We start from the raw sequence: 19288 nt of genomic DNA, 5'->3' as shown, positions 1-19288 counted from the left end.
CCCTAAAATTCTATTAAACAGTGTTTCATGTCAGTTTGCTAAAACAACCATGCTGGGGATGATTGGCAATTATCTACATAACCAAGCAGGCAATTTGCACAGTATTTGGTATAGCAGGGCCCTTATCCCAATTCAGAAGTAGAACTAAATGTCATCTCTATTTCACCTCCATGCTGCTTCATACTTAAGCAGAGCCATGCATCTACATCCTTTTATTTTTCAGTCAGAGAAATAGAATTGCTGGTTTTTGTGATGAGGTTCTCAGCCATTACCCTATTGATAACGTCCAGTTCTGCTGGTACTTACCACAGCTAGTGCTATTCATTGTTATAAACTCCCAACATACACACTTTTTAATTCAGTCCTTTTTATGTCATGTTTCCACTAACTAAAAGTGTTCAGAGATTCCAACTATGATCAGCTTAATTGCACTAAACACTGTTTGTATATACAGGACAATACTGTTGTAATCTAAAAAGGTGACAAAATGATCTCACAGAATGTGAGCTAATTGGGCAGAAAACTGGTTAAGATGACTACAGACACATTTGATTAGTTCCACTTCATTAAAGCATTATAATTTATTCATGCTGATATTCTACACTAGACACTTGTATTAAAAGAGAAAGAACTAAGGAAATGACAAAGGGAAAACACATGAAGACGCACAAAGAAAGAATTTTGCCATTTTGAGCTACCCCAGGAGATGGTACTCTGTTTGTTGCAGCCATCTCCATACACGGAAAGGGATCTTCTGGCCTGGTGCCCTCAGAATTGCTTTATATCCATCAAAAGTCTGTTCTTGTGACAAGTGATTAACAAACTAATAAATAATCTGGTAGGTTTGTTGTCCAGAGAAAGACTCGAGCAAATTGATCTAAATTGCTTTGAGTAGGAGGCTGGATGAGATGAACTAGAGAAGTCCCTTCCAACTGAAATTATTCCATGATTCTTTGATTCCCTTGGCTTTTTTTAACAGAATCAGCCACATAACTGCTTGTAGCACTCTCCACGTAAAACCATATATTTATGTTTTTAGAGAAGTGCTCACTGCTAATAAACTGTAACTGATGTCCTCCAAAGTGATCAGAGCATTGCTACAAACACAACTGAAAAGTCTCTGTGCAGCTGGCATGCAGTTCAGTTCTTAATTTCATTACACTACTACTGTAGCAGAAGCATATCTTTGATGTTAGGTACCAAAAGGTCCATAGATGAAGAGTTTTATGAAGATCTTGAGGAAAAAAACTTCAGCTGGAATTTTTATCTTACTAGACACCACAGCACCAAACAAGAGTGAGCCCAGGACTGAGAAATGCAATTTTTTTTGCCTCCAGAGAGATCACTGTTTTTTCCTGTAGTTACAGCATTTATAAAATGTCCCTCCAATGTAATTTCTCTGATACCAAATAACTGGCTTTCACTCCATCAGGGCATTAACATGATTTCCCTATCTCAGCACTCTTCCTCACCCAAACTGCTAGACCTTTCTTTGTTTTGTCAAATGTATTTGACCATTCATTTGGCCACTTCACAAGTTTAACATACACATGCTGTTCATACACAGCATGACTACACAAGGCAAGAAATGACCACATCATCTTGTTTTTCCGCAGCCTGCTAAGTCGTTTCCGAGCAGCATCTCCCCCAATCCCAAGTCAATATGATCAGGTAGTTAAACCCCCCAAAAATGTGGCGCTCTCCTTCACTGTGTAGGAGAAACTTCATTTACTCTGACTATCTGACTCCTCCAGTTTTAACTAACTGCTTTCCCCCCTCTTTAGCCAGGCTAGGTACTTGCCTCACCTGCATTCTTATGCAAAATCACCTTTATTTTGTGCCCTGTCCCTGTCCCAAGTTCTTCTGGTATCTACAAGAGTTCTCCACAGAACCAGCAATTTCTTGATGGGAACATACAATTCTGGTCATATTTGTTGAAGACAAACACACCTTAGCTGGGGTTTAAGAATCAGAAATTCAGAAGAAATCCTAAAAACAAACTAACCAACTCCTAGGATTTAGTAGAAAAAAAAATGAAAAGGAAAAATTGTCTCTTACTGTGACCAGCTAAAAATGTGAAATTTCAGGAGCCATATATTTACTGTAATGGTACACGCATCTTTGTTTATTATGTGTATCAACAGTCAAAACTAAATTAATCCATTTTCTACTAGAGGGAATAGTTATTTTAAAACTAATTTTTATATGGTATAAGAAAACTGAAGTTACTATGTCAATACAGTCCTTTCCAACTTCCAATAATCACCTGAAAAAAATATTTGTGCCCAAACTTTTGGGACATATTGTTTTTCCAGTATTCTATTTTCAGTTTAGTTCTCTCTACAAGTTAAGTAAACCAAGACACAGATGGAGCCACTTCAGCTTACAGGCAAGAAGTGCCCCAGTTTATTTAGTATGACCTGCAGCCATACAAGATTTAACTTTCATGCACTGGCATTCTGTTAATGATATATGAGCATATTCAGTTTTTAACATATAAATTTATGGGACAAATTTAAAAGATATTTGGAGATTCTATTCAGCCTTTAGCCAAGAAAAAGTTTCTCTGCCTTTCCTAAAAGAACAGTTTCTAAATGAGAAGCAAAAATTCTTCTTTCTCATGAAACACTACAAAAGTGACATTAATTGCATGTGGTTGTAGTTCAGACCTAAACAGAAGACTGTTTAAACCAAAGTGACACCACAAATTAAGTTTGTATCCCCACTCCAGAAACACTGCAAAGACAGTGGTTCAGACAACAATTTATTTTCTTTTATTCTATTAAAAGCAGCAGCGCCAAATTACAGGAGAAGAGAGGGTGGAAAAAACCAGAAGATGACATGTTGGGATTATTAGAATGCTGTAGCAGCTAATTCTTCAGTAATCAACAGGCTGCTATAATTACGTTTTTTTTTCTAGAGCCTCTCACGCTGGATATTGTACTACTTGTACCTCTGTTGATATTTACTGGGAAATCTTTCACCAAAATACATGAGTTACACATTGTGTGGGTTTGCTCATTTTACTACTTGATTTTTAAGCATTCTGTATTAGCTCCAGTTACACATTTTTGCTATCTAGTACCATCTACTGTGGGCAGGTTGAAAAGGGTAAGTATTGTGTTACAAAAAAAATCGTCATATTTGGAGAAATAAATACTAACATCAGGCTCGTGTTAAAAATATCCCACTGTTGGTTTTTCTTCCTTGAATACAGACTGTGTCTCCTGCCCTAACAATACAAAAACCTTTGTATTGTCTTATTTTCTGAAGAAAAATTGACAAATGGTAAAGTTCACTCCACTGGTCTAACAGCAGTGACTGCCATGTAAGAAAATGAATGGCTATCTCCAACCATGCTTCTGTAAGTACAGTATGTTCTGGATCAAAGAATATGTTTTAGAAAATGCATCTACTTCAACTCCAAACTGGAATCTTGATATTTTTAATAAAAAAATATTTTTTTATATTGCTCAAAAGCATTGAGGCTTGCTTAAACAGATCAAAATAGCAACCCTCTTCCCAAAACCAAACGACCACCCACGACCAACTTCAATATTGTCTCATAAAATGCTGCAAAGTAACTTGACACTCTGCCCCGACGTTATTTTAAAAACACTAAAGCTAGTATAACTGGATGATTAAAGGAACAAAGATAAGACTGAGTCATATGACAGCTGCTGAGAAAATAGAAGAATGGTCATTGAAGCAGTTAGAGGAAATTACTGAAAATGGCAGACATTTCTCAGAAAAAGACACAGGAGGCATGAGGTTGTGAGACTGGTTACAAAGAAACCAGTAACAGTCAGATGAGAGATGTCTGTGGCCCACTGCTTGTTTCTACCTTACTCATTTGCTGTCTTGATTTCTAAAGGAGGACTGGACCATATTGTAACTGTATAAAACTATGAAAACCAAATATAGACTGCACAAACCTAGTCTGGGACATTTATGTATATAAGACCCAGAAACCCATAATGCAAGAAGACAACAGAATCTTTAAGCAATTGAGTGACTTCTGGTTTGAAAAGCACAGAATTTCTGTATTTCAGGTAAAGCCACAGATGCAAAGATACGAGACTCAAACACGTAAACTGGCATAGCTTCATTGATTTTAGATTTAAATTGCATCCTTTCTGTTGCTTACTCACTGACTTGTGGCATGCGTACAAGGAACATTGCATAGTTCCCCTAGGTGACAGAAACGACCTTATGGAAGCTGGTACTTGCAGCTTCCACTCTACCATAAGGGATTTTTCTGATATATTTTTGGTTGCTGTGAGAAGAGCAGAATCTACATTTGGTTCTATAACTCTCAAAGAGTCTCCTTGGACAAAGAGGGCAGAAGCAGGAAGAGCCTATGCAAACATTGGAAATATCTCTTTTATCTGTGGGTGCACTGAGAGTTGGATGAGGCCCTGTCATCCAAAGCGATTGCTGGTGCCAGGCTGCAAGGTTTCTTCCACGAAAGCCCCATCATACAATAGATACCATGCTCATTTTAAAAAAAAATAAAATAAATTATAAACTACTATAACTAAACATACAACCAAACCCACTAATTTAACTGTTTCCACATGGAAATATAAAGAAAAAGACTCTCCAACAACTTCTAAGTGATCAGAAGTGAAACTGGAGATATTTCATGGTCTCCTAAAAATCCCAGTCTTGACAAAAAGTAAAACTTGCTGTCATTTTCTAGGCAGTAAATGTTTTACTGCTGGGAAAAGATTTTGATGTTTGTAATTTCTATTGAAGAGCACTATGAAGTAGTTAAAAATATTTCCACATCTGAAAAACAGACCAACGGGAAGTATAAGACACTTGTTCATCTGTATTTCTGTGACTTTTCTCACTTGGTATTATTTGCAACCATACTTTCATGTCTGGCAACAGTGCCAACTCTACTAAGGATCATATATTACTTTTATCATGTTGATTACATATGTTCACCAGTTTTGCTGCCTATATATGATTAGTGTGGTTTGCACATACTTAGTGACACAATCCAGAGCATGACATTTTCACAGAAAATGTGTTTACTGGCAAAGAGGTCCTTAGAAGTTTGCCTTCTTTTCAGCTTTGATCTACATGACATCAGGAAACCTACAGTTTGAATATATGTTTACCATTTATATTATTAAGATCTATCTCCTTCACACTATATGGCTACTGAGCACTTTGGTAGTCGCAAAAAATTTCCTTTTCTCTTAGGTGAACTTAGTAGTAGCTGAATAAAAAAAAGCCTCTTAAAATGTTCTCATCTGTGAGCTTAAGCTTTATAATGACTTGACATTTAAATTCTGTTATTCATCAGCACTTCACAGAAGAACTTGATTTGTCTAAATGGATTTGAAAGCCCACAAGTGAAGAAAATCAGAAAAACCTGCTTTTGAATATCAAAAGATTGTATGTGAAAAGTATTTTTACAGGCTGCACGTACCAGTTTTATTGATCAATTAACTTCTCCCAAAAATGAATTTTTCTGAGACCATATATTAAAACCCAACCCCTTCCCCCAACACTTACTGATAAATGTCTTTTCGGAGCACAGCTCTACTAAGGGGGTTGTCAGCCTGAGGAGCCATAGAGACAGATCCAATCTTGAGAACCAAAGTGTCTTCTTTAATTGCTGGATTAGCTGTAGTTAGGAGAACAGAAAATATGTTTGATTAGAAGTCAAATGCACATAGCAGAAATGCTGAAAACCTATTTCTTATAAAAATCTAAATAAGAATGTCACCTAAGGATTCAGTTCTGCTCAGGAGCAACAACTAATGCAGAAAAAAAAAAGCCATGAAATTAATAGCATTGTTGTGATACCTAAGACAAAGCTACTGTCATTTAATTTCCCCACAGAGTTTTATCACGCAACTAAATCCTGGTCTGTGATTTCTCATTTTCTCTGATGCTTTTTTTTTTTTTTCCCTGTTCAAAATTATGTTAATCCCACAGACTACTTTGTGATCTGTCTGTTTGTCCAATAATTATCTGCTGATATATTAGCATGTAACACACTCTGAATCATACACCCTTTTTAATATGGGCCTAGGTCCTTTAGATGTAAAACACTACAGGATATTACGATGTAATCATCCTAGCAGCATTTGGTATGGGTTGCAACACACATGAAAAGTTCAAACACAAGGAATGAAACAAGAGAATCTGAAATCTGACACATATACAAAGAACAAGATGTAGTACTGGACAGTAAATTTCACATCAATAAAAAATTATTCCAAGAAAAAACTCCGTTTTCCACTTCATCTCTATCATATTCAAATTTCACCCACATGTACAAATTCTTAGTTTTAAAAGCAGTAGTCATACTAGAAAACCAAAAAGTTCTGCCCAGAAAACACCAGCATTTCTTGTAGCAAACGAAGTGTGTAAATTTTCCTTACAGGAAAAGACTGAGTCTACTGCATCTCCTTCTCAGCAGACACAGACATACAGAAAGCATTTGGATAAGTTTCTGCTCAGAAGACTGCATTGTAACTAGGAAGGCCCCTGAGAACATGTGATGCAAGGTCAAAGACTTCATCATCTGAAGTGAAAGGGTCCACTGCAACACCAGCGTGACACATAACAAGGACGGAACAACATCACACTCACTCCCATGCCCAAGGAAATTCTGCAAGACTCTCATATCTGAGTTCTGAAAACAAAACGATAGTAGCAGAACATAGTTTAAATATTCCACTGAAGAGTGAAATTCTTGGTGTGGAAAGAATTAGCAAAATCTATGAGCTTAAAAAATGGCTTCTTCAGACCTGTTAATGTATCTGTGAATAAGACACCATGCTTTGCAGCTATACATACACATCTGTATATTTTTAAACAGATATATGAAATCACATAATTCACAGAAATTTTAATATGATACTTTGAAACAACTGTAGGGAATGCTGCAGTAAACATGCAGCAGAATGGTAACACAAGTTCCAACACACAACTAAATCACAACAGAAGAGATTTACGTAAAAGAATATCATCTACTTAAAAAGCAAATTCAAATTCTTTAGATCCCCAAAGCAGAGCAAAACCATATACAGATGGTTTGGTCGCCAGAACTAAGGTAGAAAAGTTAAGCTGACAACAAAGTCTTGTTTGTGACTAAATCAGAAACCATCTCTTCAGCTATTACATCAAAAAACACATAAGGCATTGTACCAAGTATTAGAATTGCTGCCACTGTACATTTAACATATTGGATTTTTTTTCCTGATACTCACATAAGAACTAGGAGCAAAGGTATTAAATATACTTCAAATTGTAATTGCATCTTAATTAGGTGGAAAATGCCTTAATCTGAGAAGTGGTTCTTAATAAAATATATCTTAGGCTAAGAATTTTAGTTTTTCTCTCACACACTGCAAAGCAAAATAAACACAGGACTACTCATCACAGTCTCTATTATGTAAGCATTTTAGGATTTTTTTTTTTCAAGGCTGGACGTGGTTCTTTTGTGTACAGCTTCCTGTAGGTCAAGAAATTAAGTCAATCTCAGAAAGCAATACAGGCATTAATATTTTCAGCTGGTTTCTAATGAGTGGTAATCTGAGTCATGACTTAGGATGATGAATTCATATCTCCATTCAGTAACTGATGAATGATGTCATTAGCTTTTCAAAATGTATGAATGATGTAGTAAACATAACCACAGTCATAATAAATATATTACAAAAATGAGGGGGGGGTGTGAAAGTTCTACGCTACACAACATAAGTACAATCTTGGAAAACCTTACATAACCAAGCATAATAATGTTCAGAATCTCACTTGGTTTAACCCACTCATCTCAGTCGTCTCTTTGCTGAGCTAAAAACATTATGCTCTTTTAATCCTTCCTGGTAAGGCTTCTTCTTCAGCACTTTATTAACGTTTGTGGTGCTCTTCTGTACCCTCTCCACTTTTACCAACACCCATTTTTTATAACAGAAAGCAAATTGGACATGATATTCAATTATCTGACACATACAGAAATACAGTTACCTTCCTTATTTCATTTCACTATGTCCACTGTGACCCTTAAACTGTTTTCACCTACTGTTTCCCAGGAGAGCCTCTCCGGTCCTGAATAAATACTCTGCATAAATTGTTTCCCTGACATTTAACATGAGCTTTAAAAGATTCAGTATATTTTCAACAAGCAGTGATATAAGCAGTGATCCAGATGCATGGCCTATAGAGTCCTTAACATCATTTTCTTCTGGAAATACTTTGCAACATACGTTGATGCTAGCAGCAATGGTTTTGTACTTACTTTCAGATTATTAAATACCAATTCCACTTATTATTCCCAACTGACAACTTGGTTTGGTCGTTTTTTTAGACTTCTACTTGGCCATTTTTAATTCATTTAACATTTCCACAGATATTGTATGGGGATGTATTTAAATTTGAATACCAAGAGACACAATGTCAAACTCCTTACAAAATTCTAGAGCGTATCAAAACTTTGCTAACATTTTATCAGCTAGGAATTGAAACCATAATAAAGAATGGAAGTCAGATGTGTTTAACAAGATTAATTTTCCATAAAACCATGTTTATTATCATGTAACAAATATGTAATTCTCCATTAACTGAATCCTATAGTTGATTTTTTCCTTTATGTTCTCTGAGGGAGACTAATAAAAGCACCTGTCTTCATTTTATTTTAAAATCACACTTTTCATTTTACTAAATATACCTCCAGCTGTCTAAAACCTGCTCTTCCAAGGCGTGTTAAAAATTAGCCTCAGCAGACTAAGATCCCTGAGCACAAGTTACTCTTGATTTGAAACTGTTTAATAGTAAGCAAGGAGGATGTTACAGACCATATGTTATGACAGACTTCAAAGTAGAGAGTCATGCTCATGTGACAAGAATATATCACTTCTACAAATGCAGGACATACGTTTATTCAGTATGCTGCCTTTTCTTTTTCACTATCAACAAATTTATCATGTCCTTTCTACTGATTCCTGGTGTTTTGCTCCTAGTACACACTAAAAAAAAGTTCTATTGTCCTCAACCAGCCAGATGTGGATTTTCCCTGTCTTCACCACTTCTTATCAGTTTTTTGCAATTCACATTTTTTATTTATAGTGTTCTGCTATGCAGTAATTCTTGTTTCTATTTGTTATATATTGCTTTTATATATCTAGTTGTCTTTACTTCTTCACTAAGTGTGGGCTGTTGGCCAGAGCTTGAGACACACCTGATATATTAACAAATAAACTCTGAGAGAAAGCAGTATTGCTTATTGTCTAGGATAAAATACTGTCCTGAAGTCCACCAGAAAAACAAATGTTCATCTGGTGCTGCTGCAAAACCCATGAAACTAAAATGTTATAAAATTGTGTGGGTATACGTGTGCATGCATGTGTATAAATTCCTCAGGGGAAAATCCATGATTTTGATTATTTCACAGTGTTTATGTACCACAGTTCACTGTGCAAGTTTACTTTTGGATTGCAACAATATAGAACAGATTTGCTTTTTATTTTTTTTAACTTGACACAAAGTCACAATTACATGTGCTTTTTTTTGGGAGGATAGTTTTCATAGCTATCAGTAGGTAAAAGGTATGCACAGCAGATGACTGAATAGATGAAAAACTGAGGTAATTGTTCTACTTTTACTGCAGTGATAATGCAAATATTATTAGATTAAAAATCTCTCTTAATCAATAAATGAGGTCTCATGGGGGCATAATTCCACTACATATAACTTTTCTGACCTTGCACACCAGTAACACGGGTTATATTCAACTCTTACTCCTTATTACTGTTTCTAATTTCTATTGTTCTTGAAGACAATAAGCGGTAGAAGAGAGAAGCAATTTATTTTACATTTCAAAACAGATGAGTTCGGGAAAATCTGGGGTGAAAGAAGAAATGAACGAGGATGGTACTGATTTTCATAGTGCTAATATTTCAGAATTTTCCAGTGGAGGAGATTAGCTAGGTTTCTTATTCATTTAGTAAAGCTAGTCTTTAGCATTAGTCTTTAAAAGCATACATAATTTTTCTTCCTACATCCATGTTTAACCATGGCAATTCTGTTCTTTGCATACATTTTCAAGCAAGGGATAGGAACAAGACAAAGTTCTTTATAATTTCTGTATCATTTCTTTTTTATGAAGTATGCAGCTACAGAGCAATAAAAACATTTTTTTTTAAAAAAAAATATTTCCTTGACAGCATGCCCTAGAACTCCCTTCCAACTAGGATCATAATTCTTTCTTGCCAACATAGCCAGTCTAATTTTATCTTACTGTGTTTTCAGCATTCCCAGTTGGAAAATTGTAGAGGATGCTGGCAAAAAAACAATCTATGTAAATTCTCACTGTCTGCACTTCTTGCAATTAGGTTATGAGAAAAATCTTAAGACTATACTCTTAGGATTATATTGTGTGCTATCACACATCATGGTAAAAAAACCTCCATACCTATAGGACTTATGTAATCATATCATGATACCACTAAAACATTTTTTTTTTTTTTTTAATCTCTAGAAGAATTGTTGGTAATGGAAATTATCACATTTCTACTAGCTATTACATGGTGTAATTTTAATGTCAGCATCTTTTTACTTACATATAATGTCTGTAAAAGGGGTGTAAATGTATTTTACATATTAAAGGAAAACAATTTCTTACAGAAAAAGAAGATTATCCATAGATCAATTGGCTACTTACTGTTGTTTGAAAGAACAGCTTATGCTATCCACACCTCTAAATATCTGAAAGCCTGTTACATAAACGAGTCTGAACAGCTTCAACTAAGACTTGCTAAATAAATTACAAACTGTATCATCTGTTATGCATCAATCACAAAGTACATTTTAATAATGTTCTTCAAACTCAACTAGAATATCTACCTGCTTTGCTATTGCACCATTTTCTAGGTGCTAATTTCTACAACAGCTAAGGTTTCCTGCTTACGCTCCATTGCTGGAACAGGCATCTATGGAACACTGAACTGGTATCAGCACAATTAGAGTTGACGCAAGAATAACCACGGCAGAATTGGGTAAAGTTCTCTTTCCACAATTCTTGAAGTTTTTTTTTTTGTTTTGTTTTGTTTTTTTTTTAAATAACCACATTTTAAATGCAAGCTTTATAGATACCTGGAAAGTAAAGGTCAAATAAGTACCTAAAACCAACTTTCCAGCAGATCTGCAGAGACATAGCATAAATGTGAGATTTTCCTATCTCTGACCCTTAAAACTGAAGGCCATAGCAATGGCCAGCAATTTAACTAAGTTGCAGGATTCATCTACAATAATGAACAGAAAAATCTCTACCATAAAATACTGTACCTTCTGTAGTATGATGATCTTCCTCATTTTTGGGAAAGAAGACTCTTATTACACCAGTGTTGATATAAATCAATGGCAAGTTGCGGGAAGTTAGAGCATGAGTCCTCATAGGTTGGCCTGGTGATTTTCTTTTCTCCTTTTGGCTCCTTGACAACCTGGCTTGAAAAACACTTGCAATCGCATTAAGCAAAGGAAAACAGAGGACCACATCAAAGGCTTGAGCAGAGAGAAGGATCTCATGAAGAAAGTGAGGAGAACCATCAGTGTGACCTTCTGATAGCTTATGGAATGTTCTTCGCTCATTTCTTGATATCAGTTTATGCCGGACGTTTTTTGTCACAGCTTTGGTGTAAGTGAGAGAAAGAAATCCATGTTGTTGGTGTGAGCCATCTAAAAGTTTTGCAGTTGTCTGTTTCAAAGGGAAAAAAAAGAAGAAATAAACTGCTGTAAAAATGTATGCATATAACATCCATCAACTACCATATTTTCTGTTAGTTAGGATGTTTATGGTTCTGTATTGTCTAATAGCCTTCCACTGCCTCTGAACAACAGAAAAAAAATTTCGTTTTTTGAATGGACAATTTGCCCATAGTATGTCCATACTTCCCTGTATTGTGTCAGTTAAAACCATGAATTGCTGAACATTTTCTCTTTTCTGACTACTTATATTGTATGAAACTAAAATCCAATCAGCCAAAAACCCCCCGATGTATTCAAGAGTCTAAATTTACCAAAATTTTCCAATGACATTTCACATAGTTATATATTTTGATTTCTTCTTCACTTTATAGACATTTTCAAAGTAGACTTAACTCCCTTGCATTGTTCCCTCTGTATGTGCAGACATCATAGGTGCTAAAATAATGCCTGGGTGCTAAGATAGCTTCACTCCATCTAAACATGGGTGTATAAACCACCCATAGTCAGCTAAATAAGAATTGGGCTGGTTTTGCCCTATCACCTCTGAGTATTTAAAGGGAATAGCTGTACCATGTGCTAAAGCATGTCAGTTAAATAAAGATACATTGCACTGTACTTTAGAAATAGCAGATTCTTCCACTTTGGACAGATTTCCTAGCTAAAGATAATCACATGCTTCACTCCCAGAAGATGTATAGTACAGTTCTCATGTTATCTTTGAAAGTCTTTCAGTCATACATTTTTAGTGAGTGAAAAATGTAAAAACAGTAACCAGGAGAACCATTATTTTAACAGTGTAATAAACACGTTGACAGAATTCTGTAAGATTGTTTAAATATTAGCTTTAATCATACAAGCACAAATAAAAGCAACTACATTTTGCAAGTAGTTGCTTCTTTCAGCATCTTAAAATTGATTAAAAACAATTTAATGTAATTAAAACCTTACTAACAGAAGAACGACTCTTTCTAAATAAACAGGATATATGGCCTAAATGCTGAAAAACTGGAAGCTGTTATGACTAAGTGAATTAAAACATATTAATAAGTTAACTTCCTATAGGAACTGAAACAAACAGAATAAGAGAAAGTATTATCAATCAATATTCATGATTAAAGTAAATCAGAACACACAGAACTTCCACTAATATAAAACGATTCTATAATGCCATACATTTGTGAAAATAAAGAGCCCAATATCATAACATATAAAGTCTTCCAAGGATAAACAAGCAAGGAAAGAAGGGGTTAAATATCTCACACTGAGATATTCTGAATCAGCAAGCTATGTTCCAAGCATTCAAAAGAAAAAACTTAAATATGAAATTAAGTGCTGCATTATCATAATTATAGAAATAATTTTAAAAGACTGCATAAAGTTATATTGCACTAATATAAAGTATTTAAACCCCTAAGGTATCAGAATTGTAAGAGCAAAATGCAGCGTTCAGTAGTAGCTTTTACATATTTGGTCTCCAAACACTACTCTCTGTGCTCTCTTTTAATATAAACGAACCCCACCAACTTCAGTGGACTGCTGTTATGTACCACGTTGTGAATCATCAACCCTCACTCCCATATCTACTAAAAAAGGACTAACAATTATTACTAAAGGGTAAGAGGGAAATAACACAACTAACATAATATAAGCAATAAATATATTCAGTAAAAAAAATTAATTAGATTACAAGGAACTACAGCCATTTGAGTTTGTTGTGTTTTTTTACTCCAAGTGGCATTTATTAGTGGAAGTTCTGTAGTACAAATTTGTTACAAAAAGATTCTTACAGAGGGGAAGAAGCCAGAGAAATTACTGAAAGGGTCCTGCTTGCTGATGGGTCGAACCAACAAGGTACGTCTGTTCAGCTTGTCAGTACAGGAAAGGAACACACCTCCATATTGCCCCAGAGACCAAGAATCTTCCCCAAAGCTTGAGGTAATAAATGAAACATGGAAGACGAAAACACAAAAAGCAATAAAATACCCAAGACAAACCACAACTGCTATAATAAAAAAAAAAATTAACATTAAACTTGCAAGTCTTATGTAACTGCAAGATAAAGCCTATGTCATCTTTTCCTGAAAAGCTGAAATTCAATCAGATAAGCAAAAAACTGGTAAAAAAAGAAAGAAACATCATCAAATCCTATGTGAAAGGACAACCTATAGCCAGAGGTCTAGAGACATGAGAATAAAAGTATACTTAAATTCTGCATACAGGAAAGGGACTTACCCCTGGATTTTCAGCCAAGAGCTTTATTAGAATGAGGAGGAGAATAATTACAAGAACCAAGAAACTGTGAAGGAAAAGCCGTACTCGTGTATATTACAAAATCACAGTATTACTTAGAAAAAATACGCTATTAAGTAGTAAAATGTCCTTTGTACTATAGTTCTTGTAATAATTCTTTTTAGCATATGTAAGAATAAAGAAAAATACATTGCTTAAGAAGAGTTATTCAGGTAAGCACTTTATTTTACTAAAAAAATCTCACCAAAAGCTTTTCTCTGCATTGTAGAAATATTCCTTCAAAATGTCCTGACTGCCAGTCTCCCCCTGGCCTGGAAGACAGAATGTTTACCTTATCTGTTCTCTGCTTTTTGTTTTAGTCCACAGAGATTTAAGAATATAAAAAGGTACTCCAAAGGCATTATGAAATATAAGTCAGAACAGTAACAATTTTGTTAAGTGGCATAAGTTGTGTTTTGTTTTTCTTTTTCAAGCCTCAATATAAATTTAGCAAACAAGAACACCCTGAAGTAAAAAATGTTTCTAATGGAGCATTAGGCTTTTAGGACTGAAGTACCTTCTCTCAAGTTTTCCATAGAATCTGTGGACAAAGAAGCTTGTTAAGAGCACCTAGCTGGGATTCCAAAGCATTTTAAAGCATCATGACTTGACGTTAACAGAGTTTTAAAAATCAATTATTTTTAAATGATTATCAAATCTGTACAGACAATAACTACATTTGTAACTTGGGCAAAAGAACAGGAATTTAATTTTTTTTTAAGACAACTGATCAGTAAAAGAAGTCTCAGAAATGGTGATAACTTCGCTAAGTTGATACTAAATCTCCTTCCTATTGTACATAGGGAACAATAAGTGTCCAATAAGACCCTGCAGACATCGGCTCCTAAGTTAAAATGATTTGTGATCCCAAATATTTTAGTCATTTTCAATGCCAAAAAATGTTCTGGAGCTTTTAACTGTGGGGGTTTTTTTCCTCCTCCTCTCAGGGAGTAACATAACTATGACTCTATTTTCTCTTACTTTCTCTCCCATAATGGAATCTGTTGATCTGTAATGGTAAACTAACCCAACTGATCAAAGACTATATAGGCTCTCTCTTATTTTGTCAAGACTAACATGCTAATGGCCAATATGAGCTAGAAGGTAACACGTGCAACCTGCATACAGAACCATGCGGCTGGGTGCCAAATGAACATAGTCACATTAGCGCAGCAAACTATTCAACTAACAAGACTGGCTGAAGTTGCAAGACATACAGTAGACCTGCCTACCTACCTACCCTAAATGTACTTAATATTGATGATATACTAGTTAAAATTAATTAGTGAAATTTTTCTCAGGTGTGTCTGCATAATGCTATGCCACATCACGTAGACACAGGTATCAGCTCAGTTCCCTGCATTATGGCGTTACTAAACCACAGCAATATAAACAGCTCCATTTTTTAGAAACGTCTTTGTAATGTCTAAGAGCATGGTACCATAAATGATTAAATAGTGGCACTTGTTAATACATTATCAAGCAATATTTAAGGAATTTCCCATTCAAAAATTCAATAAAATAGATGAATTTCATTTAACAGACCAACAGAGCAGTAAGTGTGAAAAAATACTCTCCTGACTTGTAATGATTTCTATGTATTTCTTTGGAATCAGATATAATTCTGAGAAAATATAATTCTGATATTTATTACTTAACAAGTTAATATCATTACATGAACATTGAACAATTACTTTGAATTTGATTTAAGAATTGGGAAAAAAACCCAACAACCCGCCACCTTCTTTCAGCCTGAAATTAAAGCAAATAACTCTCAGGAATTACCTGTTTCTGTAATGGTCAATATTAAAGCTTTCTATTTTACATTTGATTTTGGTATAAACATCCTGCATATCCACTGAGGCACTGAGATCTTCTAATTCACTGACAACACAAACCTCTGCAATAGTCAAAGAAAATAAAAATTATTAGTTTTTAATCTGAAACTTGCAAGTTTTTAATCAGGAAATATATCTGAGACTACATTTTGTAAATAGGATGATGCTACTTCTACTCAAAGGTTTTTCATAAATCACTTTTTGATTCAACTGTCATACAGACAGGAACCAAAAAAAAAAATAAAAATCCTAGTATCCAAACCACCTTATACAAATGTGTAGAGAGATTTATATATGGGGGTTTAAGTTCAGGTGTTCATAGTATAATTCCTGAACAAAATGTAAAACAACATTTGCCAAGGTATTTCCTCTAACAATACTTGAGATTTTTTTCGCTCATGTAGTTCTTTAAAGTCAAAAGTTCAAGTACAACTCTTTGAAAATCAGCGTTAATCATTAGTCTACATATTTTTTCACATTTCTATCAGTAACAATATTAATTGCTAAGCAGCAGTGTTTCCTAACAAAAAAAAGAAATATTTCTAGTCCCACAGTACACTTCTAGAATCCAAATACCTTTCAATTATGGTCCAAATTATAATCCAAATTTAATTTCAAAAATAAAAAGGCAAACTGTGTTCAACAAAAGTTGAAAATTCTATGTCAAACTCTATTAAATCTCCCATGACTTTAACTATGAGATTATGTTAAATTTAAATTTCAAATTATCAATACAGAGCTATATGTCTATATGTGGACATACACAAAACACACTACTAAATCATATCAAATTGAAACATCGTTACTTGTAAGGCAACTTATTTCAAATTTGATATAATGATCCTTCCACATGGAGGGGAAAGTTTATGCCAAAGTACAACACTGAATTCTAATTACATGCACTAACATAAACTACTGCTTGTCACTCTAGTTTAAAATATAGATCCAATCCGTTTTTTCATTACAGCGTTTAATATTGCCAATACATGCTCTGAATAGCTAATACTGTGCTGTAAAACACTGTATGGAATTTAAAACAGTACATTAAGAGAAAAAATGATGAATACCTGTGCCATTATTTCTAGGATCAGGAGCAAACAATTTTATAGTAATTTTTGGCAACATCCACTGCATCCATAGGCTGACACGTCCACTTGAGACTCCAATATTACTTGTTGTTTGTTCCAAGGTAATGGAGTCTGAGAACGGAGAATCATCTCCACCCTGAAGAGAATCACCCTATGAAACAGATGTTAATAGCTGAGGGAAAAACAGGTATTGCTTTTCACTGCCCCTCTTATTTCTTCTGTCTAGACTGGTGTAGAATCCCAAACTATATACAGACTCACCAACAGTATATTGGAATTAAGCCATTTTTTAACATCAGGGGGAAAAAAATACACAAAATATATGCCCCTTTTCTTAGGTACAGATAATAGATTCTGGCAAAGATTACATGGTAAAAGTGTAACACTCCATGACTTGGTTCCACTTGGCATAGTAAGCTTTCCTCATTAACTCTACACTAATGAAATACTATAATCAATGAAAAAACACAGGCTGATAGGAATGTTCTGAGATGTAATGGGAACGGGGATAAACAGGCTTGTGCATATCTGAAAGGCAAAGGAAGAAAAGAGTTGTTGGAGCTGCTAAATGAAGAGCCACCTAGTATGGCCATAACACTTGTATAGAAATGTTGTGGTTTAACCCTGGCCTGCAGCCCAGAGGGACACGGAGGAGAATCGGAAAGGAATGTAAAACTTGAGGGTTGAGAGAAGAACAATTTAATAGGTAAAGCAAAAGCTGCACACGCAAGCAAAGCAAAGCGAGGAATTCATTCACTGCTTCCCACGGGCAGGCAGGTGTTCGGCCATCCCCAGGAGAGCAGGGCTCTGTCACAACTAATGGTTATAAACTCGGGAAGACAAGTGCCATAATGCCAAATGTCCCCCCCCTTCCTTATTCTTCCCCCAGTTTATATACTCAGCACGATGTCATATGGTATGGAATATCCCTCTGGCTAGTTCAGGTCAGCTGTCCTGGCCATGTCCCCTCCCAATGTCCCGTGCCCCTCCGGCCCTCTCGCTGGCAGGGCCCAAGGAACCGAAAAGTCCTTGACTTAGTGTAAACATCACCCAGCAACAATCAAATCCATCCGTGTGCTATCAGCATTGTTCTCCCACCAAGTCCCAAACACAACACTGCACCAGCTACTGAGAAGAAAATCAACTCTATCCCAGATGAAACCAGGACAAGTACATACATACTGGTTTTGGGTTGGTTTTTATCCCCCTTTTTCTAGCTGCTTCCCTGTAACTGCTTGGGAAAATGATTTCACAAAAAATAGGTTTTTGTAAGAATTGGAAACATTTCAGTTGCCACTTATAAAATATTTTTGTTGTTGAAAAAAGGAGATTGTCACTTGCATTATTCTTAAATACATGATATGTTGACAAATGAAGCTTCTGTGCCATCAATTATCTCTGATTATTCTGTAAAACAATAAGGGCTCTACAAAGACAACACAAAGGTTAATATTTTTTAGGAAAAGAATGTGACATATAGAAGCTACACTAAAAATCTTGTTACAAGCCTGTTATCAATCCTGACAAGTGCTGCAGGCACATTCTGGTAATTCCTGATGGCACAACTGAAATATTTACTAGCCACATGACTTCATCCTGCACCTTTGCTGGAATTTACTACCTCCAAATAGGAAAGTTACAAACATATAATTGCTCATCAGCTCCTAGTGTTTACAGCCTGTTAAACTGAATGCAATGGACACATAAGTCACTAATGTCAACCAGAAGCCACTAAAAAGCCACCAGCATCTTCACTTACAACTCCACCAAGTGTTGCAAGTTTTCTTCATTATTCAAGCACAAAAGGAAAGGAACAGTCACTTTGTCATTGTCACTTTGATCCATTAAGACCAAGTTGTTTCTAAGATTTACAGACCAATAAATGCCCAAAGTCTTAACTTTCACTGGAGGTTTGGGGGATTAGGAATTGTAAATTATGAACAACTTGTTTGGGAATTTTGAAGATTTATCTAATGACAAGCCAAGATTATTTCTATGGAAGACACACTGGAATCAGATCTACACAGAAAGCACTGCAGTTTGACTGAATCCATTTTAACTGTCAGGCAAGAAATCTGACAGTAATAGGCTCATTCTGCAGTCCAAGACTGGAGACTATTGAGTATGTAAATTCTGTTAGCAATCTATTTTCTGGACAGGTAGAACTTAGCCCAAACCAAATGACAAGCTCATATGGAAGCATTTATGCTGATAAATCACATTTTCAATCAACTCAGGCCTACAGCTTAATTACAGGATTTCTATCACGGATACTTATCACCAACCTAACCATAAGAGAAGACAAGAAGGAAGGTCAAAAAACCTTACAAAAGTTTTGTATGC

General features: G+C 35.2%; 1 protein-coding gene across 7 annotated transcripts in view; it reads right to left on the bottom strand.

Moving 5' to 3' along the window:
- Positions 1-19288, bottom strand: part of VPS13B (vacuolar protein sorting 13 homolog B) — a 477375-nt gene that overhangs the window by 185278 nt on the left and 272809 nt on the right. For 5 of the 7 annotated variants that reach the window (XM_040588251.1, XM_040588255.1, XM_040588250.1 and 2 more), the window contains 5 exons: positions 16925-17096; positions 15805-15919; positions 13518-13659; positions 11311-11719; positions 5530-5641 (listed from right to left, as the gene is read on the bottom strand). In XM_040588251.1, the coding sequence (XP_040444185.1) occupies positions 5530-5641; positions 11311-11719; positions 13518-13659; positions 15805-15919; positions 16925-17096 (950 nt within the window). Of the gene's footprint in view, positions 1-5529; positions 5642-11310; positions 11720-13517; positions 13660-14224; positions 14292-15804; positions 15920-16924; positions 17097-19288 lie in introns of those variants that run through there. The other 2 variants (XM_040588253.1, XR_005827096.1) reach the window with 2 other exon arrangements.

Source organism: Falco naumanni, chromosome 3 (genome assembly GCF_017639655.2).
Source record: "Falco naumanni isolate bFalNau1 chromosome 3, bFalNau1.pat, whole genome shotgun sequence".
NCBI classification, from domain to species: Eukaryota; Metazoa; Chordata; class Aves; order Falconiformes; family Falconidae; genus Falco; species Falco naumanni.
The sequence above is the reverse complement of the archived record's forward strand: the minus strand, read 5'-3'. Positions and strand labels throughout refer to the sequence as shown.